This window comes from Tinamus guttatus, unplaced genomic scaffold (assembly GCF_059628265.1).
Source record: "Tinamus guttatus ecotype Peru unplaced genomic scaffold, ASM5962826v1 Tinamus_guttatus_pri_ptg000528l, whole genome shotgun sequence".
In the NCBI taxonomy this organism is placed as follows: Eukaryota; Metazoa; Chordata; class Aves; order Tinamiformes; family Tinamidae; genus Tinamus; species Tinamus guttatus.
In genome coordinates, this window is record NW_028289062.1 from 159996 (window position 1) to 173124 (window position 13129).

Below are 13129 nucleotides of genomic sequence, written 5' to 3' on the forward strand. Positions count from 1 at the left end.
GGAAGTTGGATAAGAGACAAAGCAAGCAGTTCTACATGGAGGGGGTGGGTGTGAGTGTCTCTGCTGAGGGAAAAGCTTCCTGATCCTTATGGAAACGCAGGGAGCTCCACGCTGCGCTCTGCCCTGTTGGGCTTCACCCTGCGCTCCCTCGTCTAGGCTGAGAGGAGAGGGGGGTGCTTGCCTGTACTTTCTCCCTCAGACAAAAGCTGATCTGAATTTCAGCTCAGGTGCAAGGGCAACTGGTGGAGCACTCTGCAAGACCAAGAACGGGTCTGGCCCCATATTCCTCCCCTGCCAGTTAATTTCAAGAATGCAACACTTTTTTTTTTTTTTTTTTCTTAAATCCATGTTTGAGATAGTTTCTTCCACCCCCTTCACCATAAGAACTGCTGTTCTGGTCACTGACATGTGAAGATCACTGCACTGTGTAACTGCTTGATACTCCATTTGTGACCTTCTGTTTGTAATGACTAATTTCTGCCCCTGCTGGGGGAAGCTCTGAAATAAAGTGCAACTATTCATGTGTGCTACATCTGTGCACCTCCTCATTTGTGTGCTACTCCTCTAGGGCCTCATCCCACTTCTGGAACAAGCTTTCCCTGTGCAGGGCCAGAGACCAGGGAGAGGTTATTCTGCTCCTCCTCCCTTTTTGCCCTCCCCAGAAACCAAGATTGCTGCTACTGATTTTCCTCCTTATTTTCCCACTCCTCCTCTTCCTTTGCAGCAAAGAGGAGGAGGCTGCAAGGGAAGTATCAAACCATAAGAAACACTTTATTTTAACTTTACAACGTATAAATAGACAAATCTGTGCTTTGCAACGTAGCTTTCCTTCCCCTCCCCTCTGCAGGGTCCTTGTCACAGTGGGCAGCAGTACCTCTGAGCGAGACGAGGGGGACCAGAGGGGCAGGGCAGCGGCCAGACCCCTATACACCCACGTATATACACATGTATAGTCGGCACACGCACAGCCCCACTGTCATCTGCTGAGGTCCCGGCTGGCACCGCGGCCACACAGCATCCTCTCCTCCGCAGAGAGCCCGGCAAAGAAGGGATGCAGGAGTGCCTCAGAGAACGTAATTCGGCGGCAAGGGTCGAATTCCAGCATGCTCCTCATCAAGTCGAAGAGCTGCGCGTGCTCCAGCGAATCGTGCAGCATGTACGTCTGAGGGAGAACATGGCACAGATGTAGCATGGCTATGGGGTAACGTCTTGGATCGCCTCCATCTGCTTCTCCCTCCCAAAGCAGGAAGGGCTCTGGGGCTGTAACTTTGCTGCTGAGCAAAACTACTAGTCCCCCACTCTTCAGGTCACCAACAGGAGGTGATGCAATGCTGCAGGAGATGCCACTTTGTAACAGCACGGTGAACTTACAAGCAAGACATTGGCCTGGGGAGGAGGCTGCACAGCAGTCTGCACGTCATCCTAAACCCGGAAGGGCAGCAGGGCTGTCACCTACCCCGCGCAGAGGCACCTACCCGCAGGGGCTTGCAGTTCTCCTGGACATATCTGCCGTCCGACGTGTTCTCGTCCCACACCAGGTTCCCATTGTGGAAGTATTTTTGTTTCCTAGGAGCAAGGGAGAGCATTCAGTAAGGCAGAAGGGCTAAGCCACAGAGGGAAAGCAGCAGCCTGCAGGACTCGCTGACGATGTCGCCCCAGCCTCTGCAGCGCAGCTCTGAGAAGGCATTTTTATCCAGTGCCAGAAATAAGCAAAAGAAATAGTTACTCAAGAAAGAAAAAGCCAAGTAAGACACCCTGTTCCTGAAGAATAAAACACTTCATCCATATGCTTTAGAGTGAGAAAGAGCCACAGAACAGGGAGTTGCTTCCATGATCCAGGGCGGCCGTGTGCAGATCAGATCCTCCACTTCCCTCATAAGGCAAATTACAGGCAGCTACTACACCAAAAAACAAAATAGTCCTGTTTGAGGAGGATAAAGAATTGCCTGAGATGGCTTCTCAGCAGTAGCTGCCCATCTCCACGTAATTGCAGCACCACAGCTCCCCTCAGGTTAAGCTTACAGACTTAAACACTATAATCTCCGCAGTACATAAACTGCATTTCCCTTGAAGCCTGTGATCAGGCTCACAGAAGAGGGGAAAAATGAAAACAGAAGACACCATACACCCTCTGCTACTCTGCTACCATGAAGTCTCTCCAGGGTTATAACCACATTGCTAAGACGTGTACGTGGACAGAGTGTTGCTATTCTGACTAATCCACCAGTCCAGGCAGCTGATTGGACCATCACAGTTCAGGAAGGTTCTTACCGGGTTTTGTGAATCATGTGCGATGGAATCGGCCCAAGGATTTTTTCCATCATGACAAGATGCTCACGATTCTCATGGGTCTGCAAAAGCAAAGAGCAAAGGTGCATTACTTAAGAACGTGGAGATCTGACAACAAAAAGTTTGTAATGGTACAAGTGTAGGGTGAAATCGGATGAGCTTCAGCCAGGAATGATGCAGGTCTCTTCCAACTTCATCTTCTCTTTGGATTTTTTCAATTTCACAGGTACAGGGCAAAAAACAAAATGACCTGGATCTTGTCCTTTCACTAAGTCAGGAGTCCCCAGTCTACCGGATTTCCTGTGCTTAATTCAGCCTGTAGAAAATCAGACCCTGATTTTCAGTGCCTGGTCTGCATTTCCCTTCCCTCCAACTAAGAGTTGGATGTTTTAGATATTAAAACTTCTTAGGACAGTCGAAGGGTGCAAAGCTTTTTGCAGGAGTCATACCTGGAAGAGCGTGAAACCACGGTAATACTCAAACAAAATGCAGCCGGTGCTCCAGACATCACAGGGCTGTGCCCAGCCCAGCTCTGCAAAGAAAACAAAGCTTTAAGCTCCCAACAAATCCCACCAGATTTCTCCTCTTCTAGTTTTAGGACTGCAAGGACTGGAGGAAGACATGGGTGGAAGTTGTTGGTTCGTTTTGCAGGGCGTTGCGGTGACATGTGGTGCCCATGGGGCCCCCTTGGGGCCCATTTGAGCATTTCATGAGTTTCACCAGCATTTCCTAGCCCTCAGCACTCCCCGTGAAGGGCATATATTATCCATGGATAATTTTCATGCAATCAGCATATTCCCAGGCCCGCTGTTCTCCTCCATCGGCCTAAAATGCCCCAGATCCTGGCACTACTCACCCAGGATGACTTCTGGCGGACGGTAGTGCCGGGTGGCAACAATAGTGGTGTGGTGCTCGTGATCAAACGTGGCACTTCCAAAGTCTGCCACACGGATGCTCGTGTTCCTTATGGATTTCTCCTCACAGCTCTGCAAAGCAACAAGTAGTGCTGAGTGCTTCTGAAAACTGGTTCGGGTTTAAGGTAGGCTTTGAGAACAGCCCCAGAGCTGCCATGTCTGCATTAATGCATATCTGCATTAGTCATCAGAAGTACTAGACCTGTGAAACTTTGAGCTCTCTGCATCTCTGAGCAGCATTAAGGAAAGCACCATAAAAAGCCACTTTATGGACCTGAACCTTAGAGCTACCAAAGGACACGAGAAAAGACCCAGCTTCTAGTCTGGCCTAACTAAACAGACCACTGATGCGCCTTAGGGCATGTCCAGAGATCCAGTTTGTGCCAGGAGAAAGAGGGAGGCTATTCCTGGACTACTCACCTCTTTCACACACAACTCACCTTTTTCTCGTTGTACAACGTGTCAAAATCCGAGTTGACAAACAAGATGTTTTCTGGCTTGAGGTCAGTGTGAGTCAGCTGGTTGTCATGTAAAACTGCACAGGTCGGGAGGAGAAAAAACTTTATAAGAAAAACACACCCCAAACTATCTGTACAGTTCTGCCCAGTGAGCCAAGCAAAGCTCCCTCAGCCCTCTGCCAAACCAGCTCCTTCCACACCAGCCTGGTGAGCACCTCCTTGCCTAGCTAGGTATTTCTGACAGGCACAAGGCACCTTTTGCAAAGGAGAGGTTACAGGTCTTCCTTCCACTCCTTTCAGAAGAAAAAGGAAGAAGTCGGTCTAGAGTCTGCTGCTCCAGAACCCCTCCCTGATCTACCCTCCACAGACACCAGCATCTCGCTACTTTTTTCAGTAAGCTTCACACAAGGGTTAAAAAATGGCTGGAAGCTTCAGCTGCCATTAATGCCCGTGCGTGAAAAGCAGGTACTGAAGACCAGAGAGCTGTGGGGAAGCCAGGCAGCCAGCCCTGGGTGACTTACATCTCAAGGCATGGCAGAGCTGGTAGGCCATGTGCCGAATCTGAGGGAGAGGGTATGGCTGGAAGTTGTTCTCCTTCAGGAACTCGAAGGTGTTCTTGCCCAGGAGCTCGAAGGCAATGCACATGTGGCCGTGGAAGTTGAACCAGTCCGACATGAGGACGCACAAGCTGCAGAGAGACACGTGAGGATTAAGCAGGCGCTCACAGAGCAGCCGTTTCCTCAGCCCTTGCCTATTTCAGAGGTGGGCAGTGAGCACGTGCTCCGCGAGACCTCCCCCAGCTCAAACACCTTCCCATACAGATCTCAAACTCAACGAAACAAGGCAGCAAGCTCTCCTCAGAAGAGGACCTGGGTTAACTTACGCTTCCTGTGAACTGTTGTGATAGCAGCTACAGTTACACATGCAAATGCTCAGCAGGATATCCAAAGGCAAAAGCCAGCTCTACATGAGGCCTATGTCTAGAAGGCAGCACTTACCACCTTGAAGCCCTGGAAGAACTTACAATTTGTTCTCCTTGTCCTTCTCTTTGATCTTCTTCAGGACGTTGATCTCTAGCCTGGCTGCTTCGCGGTACTTCCCAACGTTTTTTATGATTTTCAGTGCCACCTGAGATTTGCCTCTGTAGGGAAAGAGACAGGCTGAAGTGCAATAAAAAGCTGAGATCACATCCACAGATGCATCCTCACTGCACTGAGCATGCACGCCCTGAAGAACATGACTGGAGTAACTGGGACTCCAAGAACTGCAGTAACACAGTCCCACTGACTTCCTTTAGGTAATGCCACCCCCTGCAGGGGCCATTCTGAGAGGCCTCTGAGCAAGCACATGGCAACCACTGACTGATTAGTGAGAAACGGCATCGGGCAGAGGGAGGAGGAAATGCTCAGCAAGCTTGGGATGAGAATATGATAGTATTTGTGTGCGAAGAAAAAAGTAGACACGCATAACAGCACATAACAGCTGGGAGGACTGGATGTTCCAAACCTTGTCCAGGAGTTAAATACTGAAACTGAAATTTGAAGTGAAAGACCACTATTGCTCGTATCATTCCAAGGAGAGCTGCGAAAAGCCCTGCAAATGCATCATGTCCTGACACAGCAGCTGATAAGGTCACTGTGACTCCAGCGGACACCTCCTTTCTCCAACTGTGTCCAAGAAATTTCTGAAGAGGCAGAAGGATCCTGCACTAGGCTTATCCCGTGGCTCGGGGCCAGACAGAAGGTTAGGAAGAGAAGAGGGTCAAGTGTAATCACAGGAGATGAGAAAAGAATAATAAATAGTACTCTGGCAAGTTAAGAGGTCACTTTCCTCAGCTGACTGTCCCAGGCCCCTGCCAAAATTCACTGCTCTACTGCAGGGCAGCAGAACAGCCTCGCTTGGATTAATGTCTCAGTTTGCAAGCCTGCATGGCTGAGCTTTGAATAAGGCCCCTCTGTGCTTGCTAAGAGGAGTGACTCCTGCCACGGTGACGAGTGGCAGGTGACTGCGCTCGAGCCCAGTGGAGTCCCAGGCCCCCCGGAGCTGGCAGTGTCACCACCACGCTCGGGAGCGGCTGAGCTCGTTCCAGGGAGCGGGAGGTGCCTACCTGGCATGGTCCACACACTCCACGACTTTGCCAAAAGTGCCTTCCCCAAGGCTGCCGACGATTTCATCTAGGAGAGAGAACACGCGCGGGTGTGAACCTGGAGGCCTGGTGAGGGCTGCGCTCCTGCCCTTGCACAGCAACAAAACGCCAAAAACGAAAAAACTGCCTCTCTGCTACGCTCTTTAAAACTCAAGTGTCTATTGTCTGCCTGAGACAAAATTATCGGTCAGTCCATTTATAAGCAATAAACACTAGAGACCCCTCCAGGACACAAAATAAAGAGTGAGATCTCGTCTAACACGGGGATAGGAAGTAGAGAGGTAAAGTTTTACGAAAGGTGGCTGTACATCGCTCTTGGAGCCAATCGCCGGTCCTGCACACCAGGTGGCCTTCCTTGTCATCCTCCACGCTCCTGCTGCGCTTACTGCTCTGCGGGCTCCGCTGCACGCGCCGCCCCCCGAGACGGCATGTGGGCGAGCGCGCACCGCGGCGGATCCGAGGGCGCGCGGGGCGGGTCGGTCAGAGGTGGAGGCGATGGTGCGTCCGTGGTTGGGTTTTCCAGATGCCAGCATTTCATAAGGCACACAGCATATATAACGATAGGGATATTGCAAGGGACACGTCAAGACACAAACTAGCTTCAAAACAGAAAAGTAATCAACAGCTACAGGTACGTAAAGAAACTCTCTCATTAGCTACAGGGTGTGATGCAGCAGGAAAACGCCCCCCTCTTCTCTGCAGGGAAGCAGCAGCTGGGAAGCTCCAGGCACTGGTTTGGCACCAAGATTCCCCACGGGATTTGCCACTGAGGAGCAGCTTCCTCCACAGCACCAGAGGGTGCTAGCAGAGGAATGAGGTGGAGGAAGAGCACGAGCTTTGCCAGAAGGAGGTCATTCTCTCCGCTGGCAAACGTGACGATGGGCATAGAGGCTCTAAGTTCGGCCGAGCTGTCCAGTAGAAGCCAGAGGAGCAGGTCTCCCAACGCGGAGGCTGCTCTCCTGAACCTCAGTTAATGGGTCACCAACTACACAGGGACGTTTCCTGCCCCCTCCCTTCCTCACAGGACCAAGGAGGCTGATGCTGCCTCTGCGAGCCCGCCTGGATGCAGACAGACCTTGCAGCATTGCACATCTTGCTCGGGATGCAAATTTAAGCCTGGAAGAACTTTCGGAGCAGGGCAGTGTTTCACCTACATCTTCCAGTGTCCGCTGGAGGCAGGAGGTCACCTTCACCCCTGCGACCACCAGCTTCTACTGGAAAACCAGCTGAACGTTCCCAGGAGGATGCAACGGGCCACAAAGCAAACGGCCCGAAACCTGAGCTGTTCTGCTTACCCCTAAAACAAAGTTACAGCCTCTGCAGCCAAAGGAACGCTAACGAGGCTCTGCACTGCTACACCTGAGCGTCTATCCAGCTCCTCTAGTGCACCCCGCACCCCCCTGCCCGTCCAAAATAGGGAGCAACCAACACACCCTGACAGGTTGGCTGAAATGGAGAAGGTAGAAAGAACAGCTGAGAGCTGGGAGACCTTGAAGGGTTTAGATCGCGCCAGCCAAAGCCTGCACGCTGTATCGGCACATGCACACGCACCGTTGGAGGGTTTTAATCACAACCTTGCCCTTTTCTCAACTGGAAAAGTCAACCAGAAAGATAAAATGAGGAAAGCAACAGACCATTGGAAGTTCCAAGCCATGCAGCTATGCAGTATAACTGCAGGGGTCAGGACTTGGTTGCGATAACATCTGAAAATAAGGAGTTGTGAACAGCAGAAACGCTCCTTACTGCAGGGAGAGCAGCAGCGCAGCAGAGACTTTTGCTCTGGTACCTCACACCACTGCCAGGGCATGCCAGGTTCTGGGACAAGACTCCCCACCCACCACTGAATATCCCTGTTAATCCTTCAAACATCTAAGGCAAGAGATAACGTGTTGCATTATAATTAGAGGGGAAAACACTGAAGTTTTCAAAGAAGTTGAAATGCGAGGGCACTCGTGTGACAGTAGGCAGAGAGCACGTGCGTATTTTCAGAGGTGAAAGCCTCTAAATACTGTGGGACAAGAGTTAATAACCACGTGGCTAACGACTCAGCACAGCAAGCCTTGATACAGCTGACAGATCCCGTATGGCCCAGGATCCCGGCCTCCGCAGGAGCGTTTTGCACTATGTCCCCAAACCCCTAAAGCAGCATCGAAGGGTGGAAGCGAAACCCTCGTCACGTATAAACCTTCCACGTACAGACGCTTCCATCCCAGCGAGATTCAGGACCACACAAGCCACGTAATCAAACACAAAAATGGGATTGGAGGTACTCACCCAGGGCGCTCTGAGCTGGAAGGAGGTAAAAGAGCAGTTAAGGCCCTGCGCAATCCCGAGCTCGTTGCGGATGCTACTCACCGAGGAGGCGCTGCTACAAGACCTGGTCCTGCGCTTGCGGCAGCGGTGCTGGTGCTGCCCCGCGCGGCGCTGCCCCCGGCCCCGCCACCGCCGCCAGCAGCGCGCGCGGCTCCACTCCGCATCCTCTCCAAAGGACGGGCTCCGCTCCTCGAAGCCGTAGGCGTCGCTGTCCCGCCTGTCTCGGTACCGCCGGTGGTAGGGCAGCCTGTCACGGCTGTGGGGCAAAGAAACGTGCTTTTGGAAATGGGAGAACGGGAAAGGCGGCTACAGTGAGCACCGAGCTCCTCCTCATGCTGACGAGGAGGAGAAAGTCACGTAAAAGAATCCACGGGACATTCCCTGTTTCAGGAAGCCAGAGGAAAACCGCTCACAGACTCAGAGCTAGATTTGAGCCACTGCCTTTTCAGAGCCACCTCCACCCTGACATGCAGGTATTTTTCTGCCCGCAGGAAGGAGGTTCATTAGTTTTTCCACAGGTGAGAACAGAAGGCAGCAGGAGGGCACTTGGCACCACCCCGGTGGGGATCAGCATCCCCTAAACACCACGGGTTCTGGCACAACAACTCCATAGATCATTAGCAAAAGCCACACGGAAAGTCTGGCTAAACCACTGCCTCGGATAACACGCTGGGGCCGCAAAGCAGCCCTTGCTCAGCAGCCACCAGCAGTCTCAGGCAGTTTTGGGCACTGTGTGTGCATTAACCCAAGAGCAGAGACCGCTCCTCTGCGCTCGGCTGGGCAGCAGCAGCTGGAGGTCTGAACTATGCCAGAAAAATGAAGTGAAAAGCGCGCAGTTTTACCCCACCACTGATATTCCCCCAGAAAAGCACCTTTGTGAGATCCCGCTGGGAGCTTTCAAGAGAATTCAGGAACAGCAGAGAATCCAAAAGGTTCAAATTCCAGGGCCATCATCAACCCGGCAGGAGCCTGAGCCCAAAGGGGCAGAATGGCTTTTGCCCAGCAAAGGGTGTTTTTCACCTAAACCTTCTCTACACAACCCACGAGGGGCATTGCGTGGGGCGGCAGGATCCCACGGGGCGCTCCTTCCACGGGAACGAAACCCAGATCCAAGCAGCAGTTAAACCACGGAGCAAATCGGGAATCCAAGGCTTACTCCCCAGCCGGAGCCGCGACACGAGGGAAGCCCGCGGGACGGCCCTGCTCCCCGGGCCCGTCCCGCCTCCGCTCGTGGGGCCTCCCCGGGCCCGTCCCGGCGGACGCGCCGGCAGCCGCCCTGCCCGCGGGCTCCCGGGAGAGGCGGCGGGAGCTGCTCACCTGCGGGACCGCGGCCTGCGCGGCGGCCTGCGGGAGCGGCTCCTCGCGCACCGGCGGCCCCAGGGGCTCCGCGGCCCGGGGGAGCGGGGCCTCCTGCAGTGCTGCATCTGCGGACACGGAGAGCGCCCGTTCGGCCCCGCGCGGCGGCGGGAGGCTGCCGCGAGGCCCGGGAACCCCCGCGCGGCCCGCGCCGCTCACCGCCCCCTCGGCGCCGCCTCCCCCGCTGCGGCCCGCACCGGGCCCCCTTCCGCTTCCGCTTCCGCCACCGCCCTGCGCCGCTCCGGCCGCTCCGCCCGCCGCCTCGCTACTCTGGAGGAGCCTCATTAACCCCCTGCGCGCCGGGGCCTTCCTCGCCATGGGCTCCCTCACCGTAGTCTTCCTCAGTGCGGCCTTCCTCACCATGCACCTCCGTCTTGCCATGGCTTTCCTCACCATCGTCGTCTTGACCGTGGTTGTCCTTGTGGTTTTCCTGGCCGTGGCCTTCCCCACCCAGGCCTTCCTCACCGTGGTCTTCCTCGCCACCGTGCCAGTGTCCCCCCATGCGTCAACAGTGGCGTCTCCCATGGCTCTGGCCTTGCTCCAGCACCGTCCCCGCGCTCTGGGTAGCCCCATGCAGCCCCAAGTCTCAGCGGAGACACCCCTGCGCCATCCCACCGCGTCCCAAGGCACAGCGCGATGGAGCAGCGAGCATCCCGCGCGTTGTGCCAACCGCTTTAGTTATTTAACGGCCACCCAATTGGGCCGGTAATGAAAGAAAAGCACCCAGCAAACAGCTTCTGCCTGCAGGGATATCCCCGGAGAGGGATAGAGCTCGGTTGTCCAGCGCCCCGTTCGTGTGGCACGCACGGAGGGTCCCCTTCACTCGCCCCTCCGTGCGCGGACGGGTCCCGGAAGGGCCTGGGCACTTCGGGCTGGCCGAGGTGCCTCCGCGCGGCCTCCACATGGCTGCACGTCTCCTGCCAAGGTGCCTGGCCCGGGGCGCAGCTGCGCGTGTGGATTCCAGCCCATGGCGGAGACGGGAAGACGGGTGTAGAGCTCAGCTGACCGCCCTCAACCATCAGTCCAAGGAGAACCAGCCCAATTCTGGGCTTGCTTGTCCACCTTCCACGAGCACTGGCTGGTCCCACGCGCAGGCAGCACCTTGGAGATGCTCCTGAGCGTGAGTGGCACCTTCTGCACGCGTGAACCGTGGCCGTGGGCACAGCCACAGCTGCCCACCTGCATCACGGTGAAGCCCAGGCACAGCTCGTGCTGCTGGATGTCCCCAGCTGAAGAGGAAGGGCATGTTCCAGACAGGGTTGTACCAGCCATTGGCTTGGTCTCCTTGGTGTCGATGACTTGGCCATTGTGGTAAAGGTGGATGATGACGCAGTGGTCTGGAAAGAGAGACAGAGTCTTGGTAAGAGGGACCGTGACCGTCCCTGCAATGGACAATGCTGCGACATGTGGGTAGGGTTTGCAGCGGCCAAAAGGGGCATGTGCAGAAAGATGAGACCTCTGTGGGAACCACGGAGCTGTTGGGGTGGGACAGAGAGATGTTTTACTGCCTCGGTGGCACCTACCCATCCCTGCTCAGGATGTAAGGCCCTCCAAAGCCCTCTCATTGCATCCTTGCTCCCTTCCCAGGCTGTTCCATGTAACAGCTATGGTGGGGGCTTCCTGCATGGGCTGGGGGAGCAACAAGTTTCAACGGACAGCAGCGCAGAAGCTTCCTCATGTTGCATTTTTTAAAACACATAATCACAGAGTGGTTGAGGTTGTCAGGGACCTCTAGGGATTATCTAGTCCAACCCCCTGCTCCAGCAGGGACACCCAGAGCACGTGGCACCAGGCGGGTTTGGAAGATCTCCAGAGGAGACTCCACAGCCTCCCTGGGCAGCCTGTGCCAGGGCTCTGGCACCCCCACAGTAAAGAAGTTCTTCCTCATATGGAAATTAAACCTCATATGTTTCAACTTACACCCATTAGCCCTCGTCCTGTCACCGGCCACCAGGGAGAAGAGCCTGGCCCCATCCTCCCTACAATCACTCCTCCGGTACTTGAACATGTTGATCAGATCTCCTCTCAGCCTTCTCTTCTCCAGGCTAAACGGGCCCAGCTCACTTTTGGGTCTGGGAAAGGTAGGATTGAAATGGTGGGAGTCTTCAAGAGTGAATTAGAAAAGGCTCTGTCAGGATCCGGCATCTAGAATTGCTCCTGGGAGGGAGAAGATGCTTGGGAAGCAGCTCCGAGGCACTGGCAGCTGCACATGGATGTGCTGCAGCTGGCAGTGTCGGCCAAGACTTTTGCTCCTCTCTCACGCTGTGCCATCTCCTTCCCACCCATCAAGGCTTCCCCTACGTGGGCATTTCCTCGGTTCCCACACTGTGCCCTACCTGGTGTGCCTGGCGTGCGAGTGGGCCAGCCCAGGTTCTCCGCCTTGCGGAGCAGCACCGTGAGTCGGTTGGCCAAAGCTTGGTACTGGAGGAGAAGGAAGGGGGATTCAGGCTGGCGAGGGAGGACACTGCTGCTCATGTCGTGGGAACTGAGGCACTGCAGTGATATCAGAGAGCAGGAAAACTGGTTACACCCTCTCCCACGCCATCCAGCCACTCCATCTCAAGGACACATGGCAAGGCATGATGGTGGGTCAAGACCTGACCAAAATGAGTGAGGAGGGTGAAGCTGGGGTTTGTTATTGCCTAAGGGTGGTGCCCAGCTTCTCTGCCATCTGCATCCATCCCTTTCCTGCCCAGCGTTGCGATCCACAGCAGTTCCCCCGCCGGCTGAACCGGGCTGTGCTTAATGGGGCTGCTTGGGATCTGCTGTGGCGGGTTTGCGAGGCTGAACGTGGGGCCACGTGGGAGCTGCTCCCCCATTGCCGTGTGCCCCTGACCTTTCCAAGCTTGGTTTTGGTGGTCGATGGCTGCCGGCAGCAGCTGGAAGGTGTCCTGTGTGGCAGGCAAGTCAAGCGCAGGGGAACATGACCTCTCCCACCAAGGTGTCACAGTGAAGCACACGGCAAAGCCCCTCAGCCCCTCCAGGCTGTGGTAGCCGAACTGGAAGTGCTCCTGGAGTGCAGGGTTGGGGCTCTTCCTCCACACAACCATGCACCGGGACCCTGGGTGCTGGGGCACCAGGTCAACCTTAATGTAGACGTCGCAGCAGAGGAAGCGCCCACGACCATGACAGCGAGTATGTCCTCGGCTGGCGAGCAGGCCACGTCGGTGCGGAGCCCGGCACGCTGCTGAGCCGGCGGCAGAGCAGGCAGCGGAAGCAGTGGCCAGGGCAGTGCCAGCCCTTTGGCCCCCATGGTAAGGACGGAAGAAGCGCCGCTTATTGGCCCACTGGAGCCACGGAGCATTTCAGAAGCGCTCTCCTGACAGTAGCGGGGGGACCGTGGCCCTTGGCGAATCTGTTGGTCCGTTGCCGGGGACTGCTCCGAGATGGGGCCCATTTCCAGAGGATTTAACCCAGGCTGTGCCCCCTTCAGCTCTCTGCCACTTGCTGGGAAGCAAGCAGCGCTCGCGGGCCGGGGCAGCAGGATAGGAGGGACCGGCCGCATTCGGGCGCTCACTGCGTCTCGCACAGCTGCATCCCACCCTTCTCCTTATTGCTGCCGAGGGCTTGCGGGGAGGCTGAGCGGGGCCTCGGCTCAGCTCCCATGGATGAGGCTGGACTCCAGATCCCCGGCGAAACCCCGGCGGGGCAGC

The 13129-nt window shown here is 55.5% G+C and overlaps 1 protein-coding gene across 2 annotated transcripts; it reads right to left on the minus strand.

Moving 5' to 3' along the window:
* Positions 1-973: 973 nt before the first annotated feature.
* Positions 974-9581, minus strand: CLK3 (CDC like kinase 3). Of its 2 annotated transcripts, XM_088533928.1 has the most exons (12): positions 9438-9581; positions 8163-8376; positions 6116-6209; positions 5769-5835; positions 4686-4802; positions 4183-4349; positions 3644-3738; positions 3146-3275; positions 2739-2821; positions 2272-2351; positions 1476-1566; positions 974-1162 (listed from the first exon to the last, which is right to left on the minus strand). In XM_088533928.1, the coding sequence occupies exons 1-12, from the start codon at positions 9542-9544 to the stop codon at positions 977-979; spliced, it is 1431 nt and encodes a 476-aa protein (XP_088390054.1). In that variant the 5' UTR covers positions 9545-9581; the 3' UTR covers positions 974-976. The 2 variants fall into 2 exon arrangements, with proteins under 2 accessions (XP_088390054.1, XP_088390055.1); XM_088533929.1 differs by lacking the exons at positions 6116-6209; positions 8163-8376; positions 9438-9581.
* Between the last annotated feature and the right edge of the window lie 3548 nt (positions 9582-13129).

Bases quoted from the DNA above. Each gene is read 5' to 3' on its own strand.
- CLK3 (XM_088533928.1), bottom strand. From the start codon at position 9,544: ATGCAGCACTGCAGGAGGCCCCGCTCCCCCGGGCCGCGGAGCCCCTGG. The intron at 4,350-4,685 runs GTAAGTTCTTCC...GTCTCTCTGCAG, and splicing joins AAGGACAAGGAGAACAAATT to CTTGTGCGTCCTCATGTCGG. The intron at 2,822-3,145 runs GTGAGTAGTGCC...TTTTCTTTGCAG, and splicing joins TCCGCCAGAAGTCATCCTGG to AGCTGGGCTGGGCACAGCCC.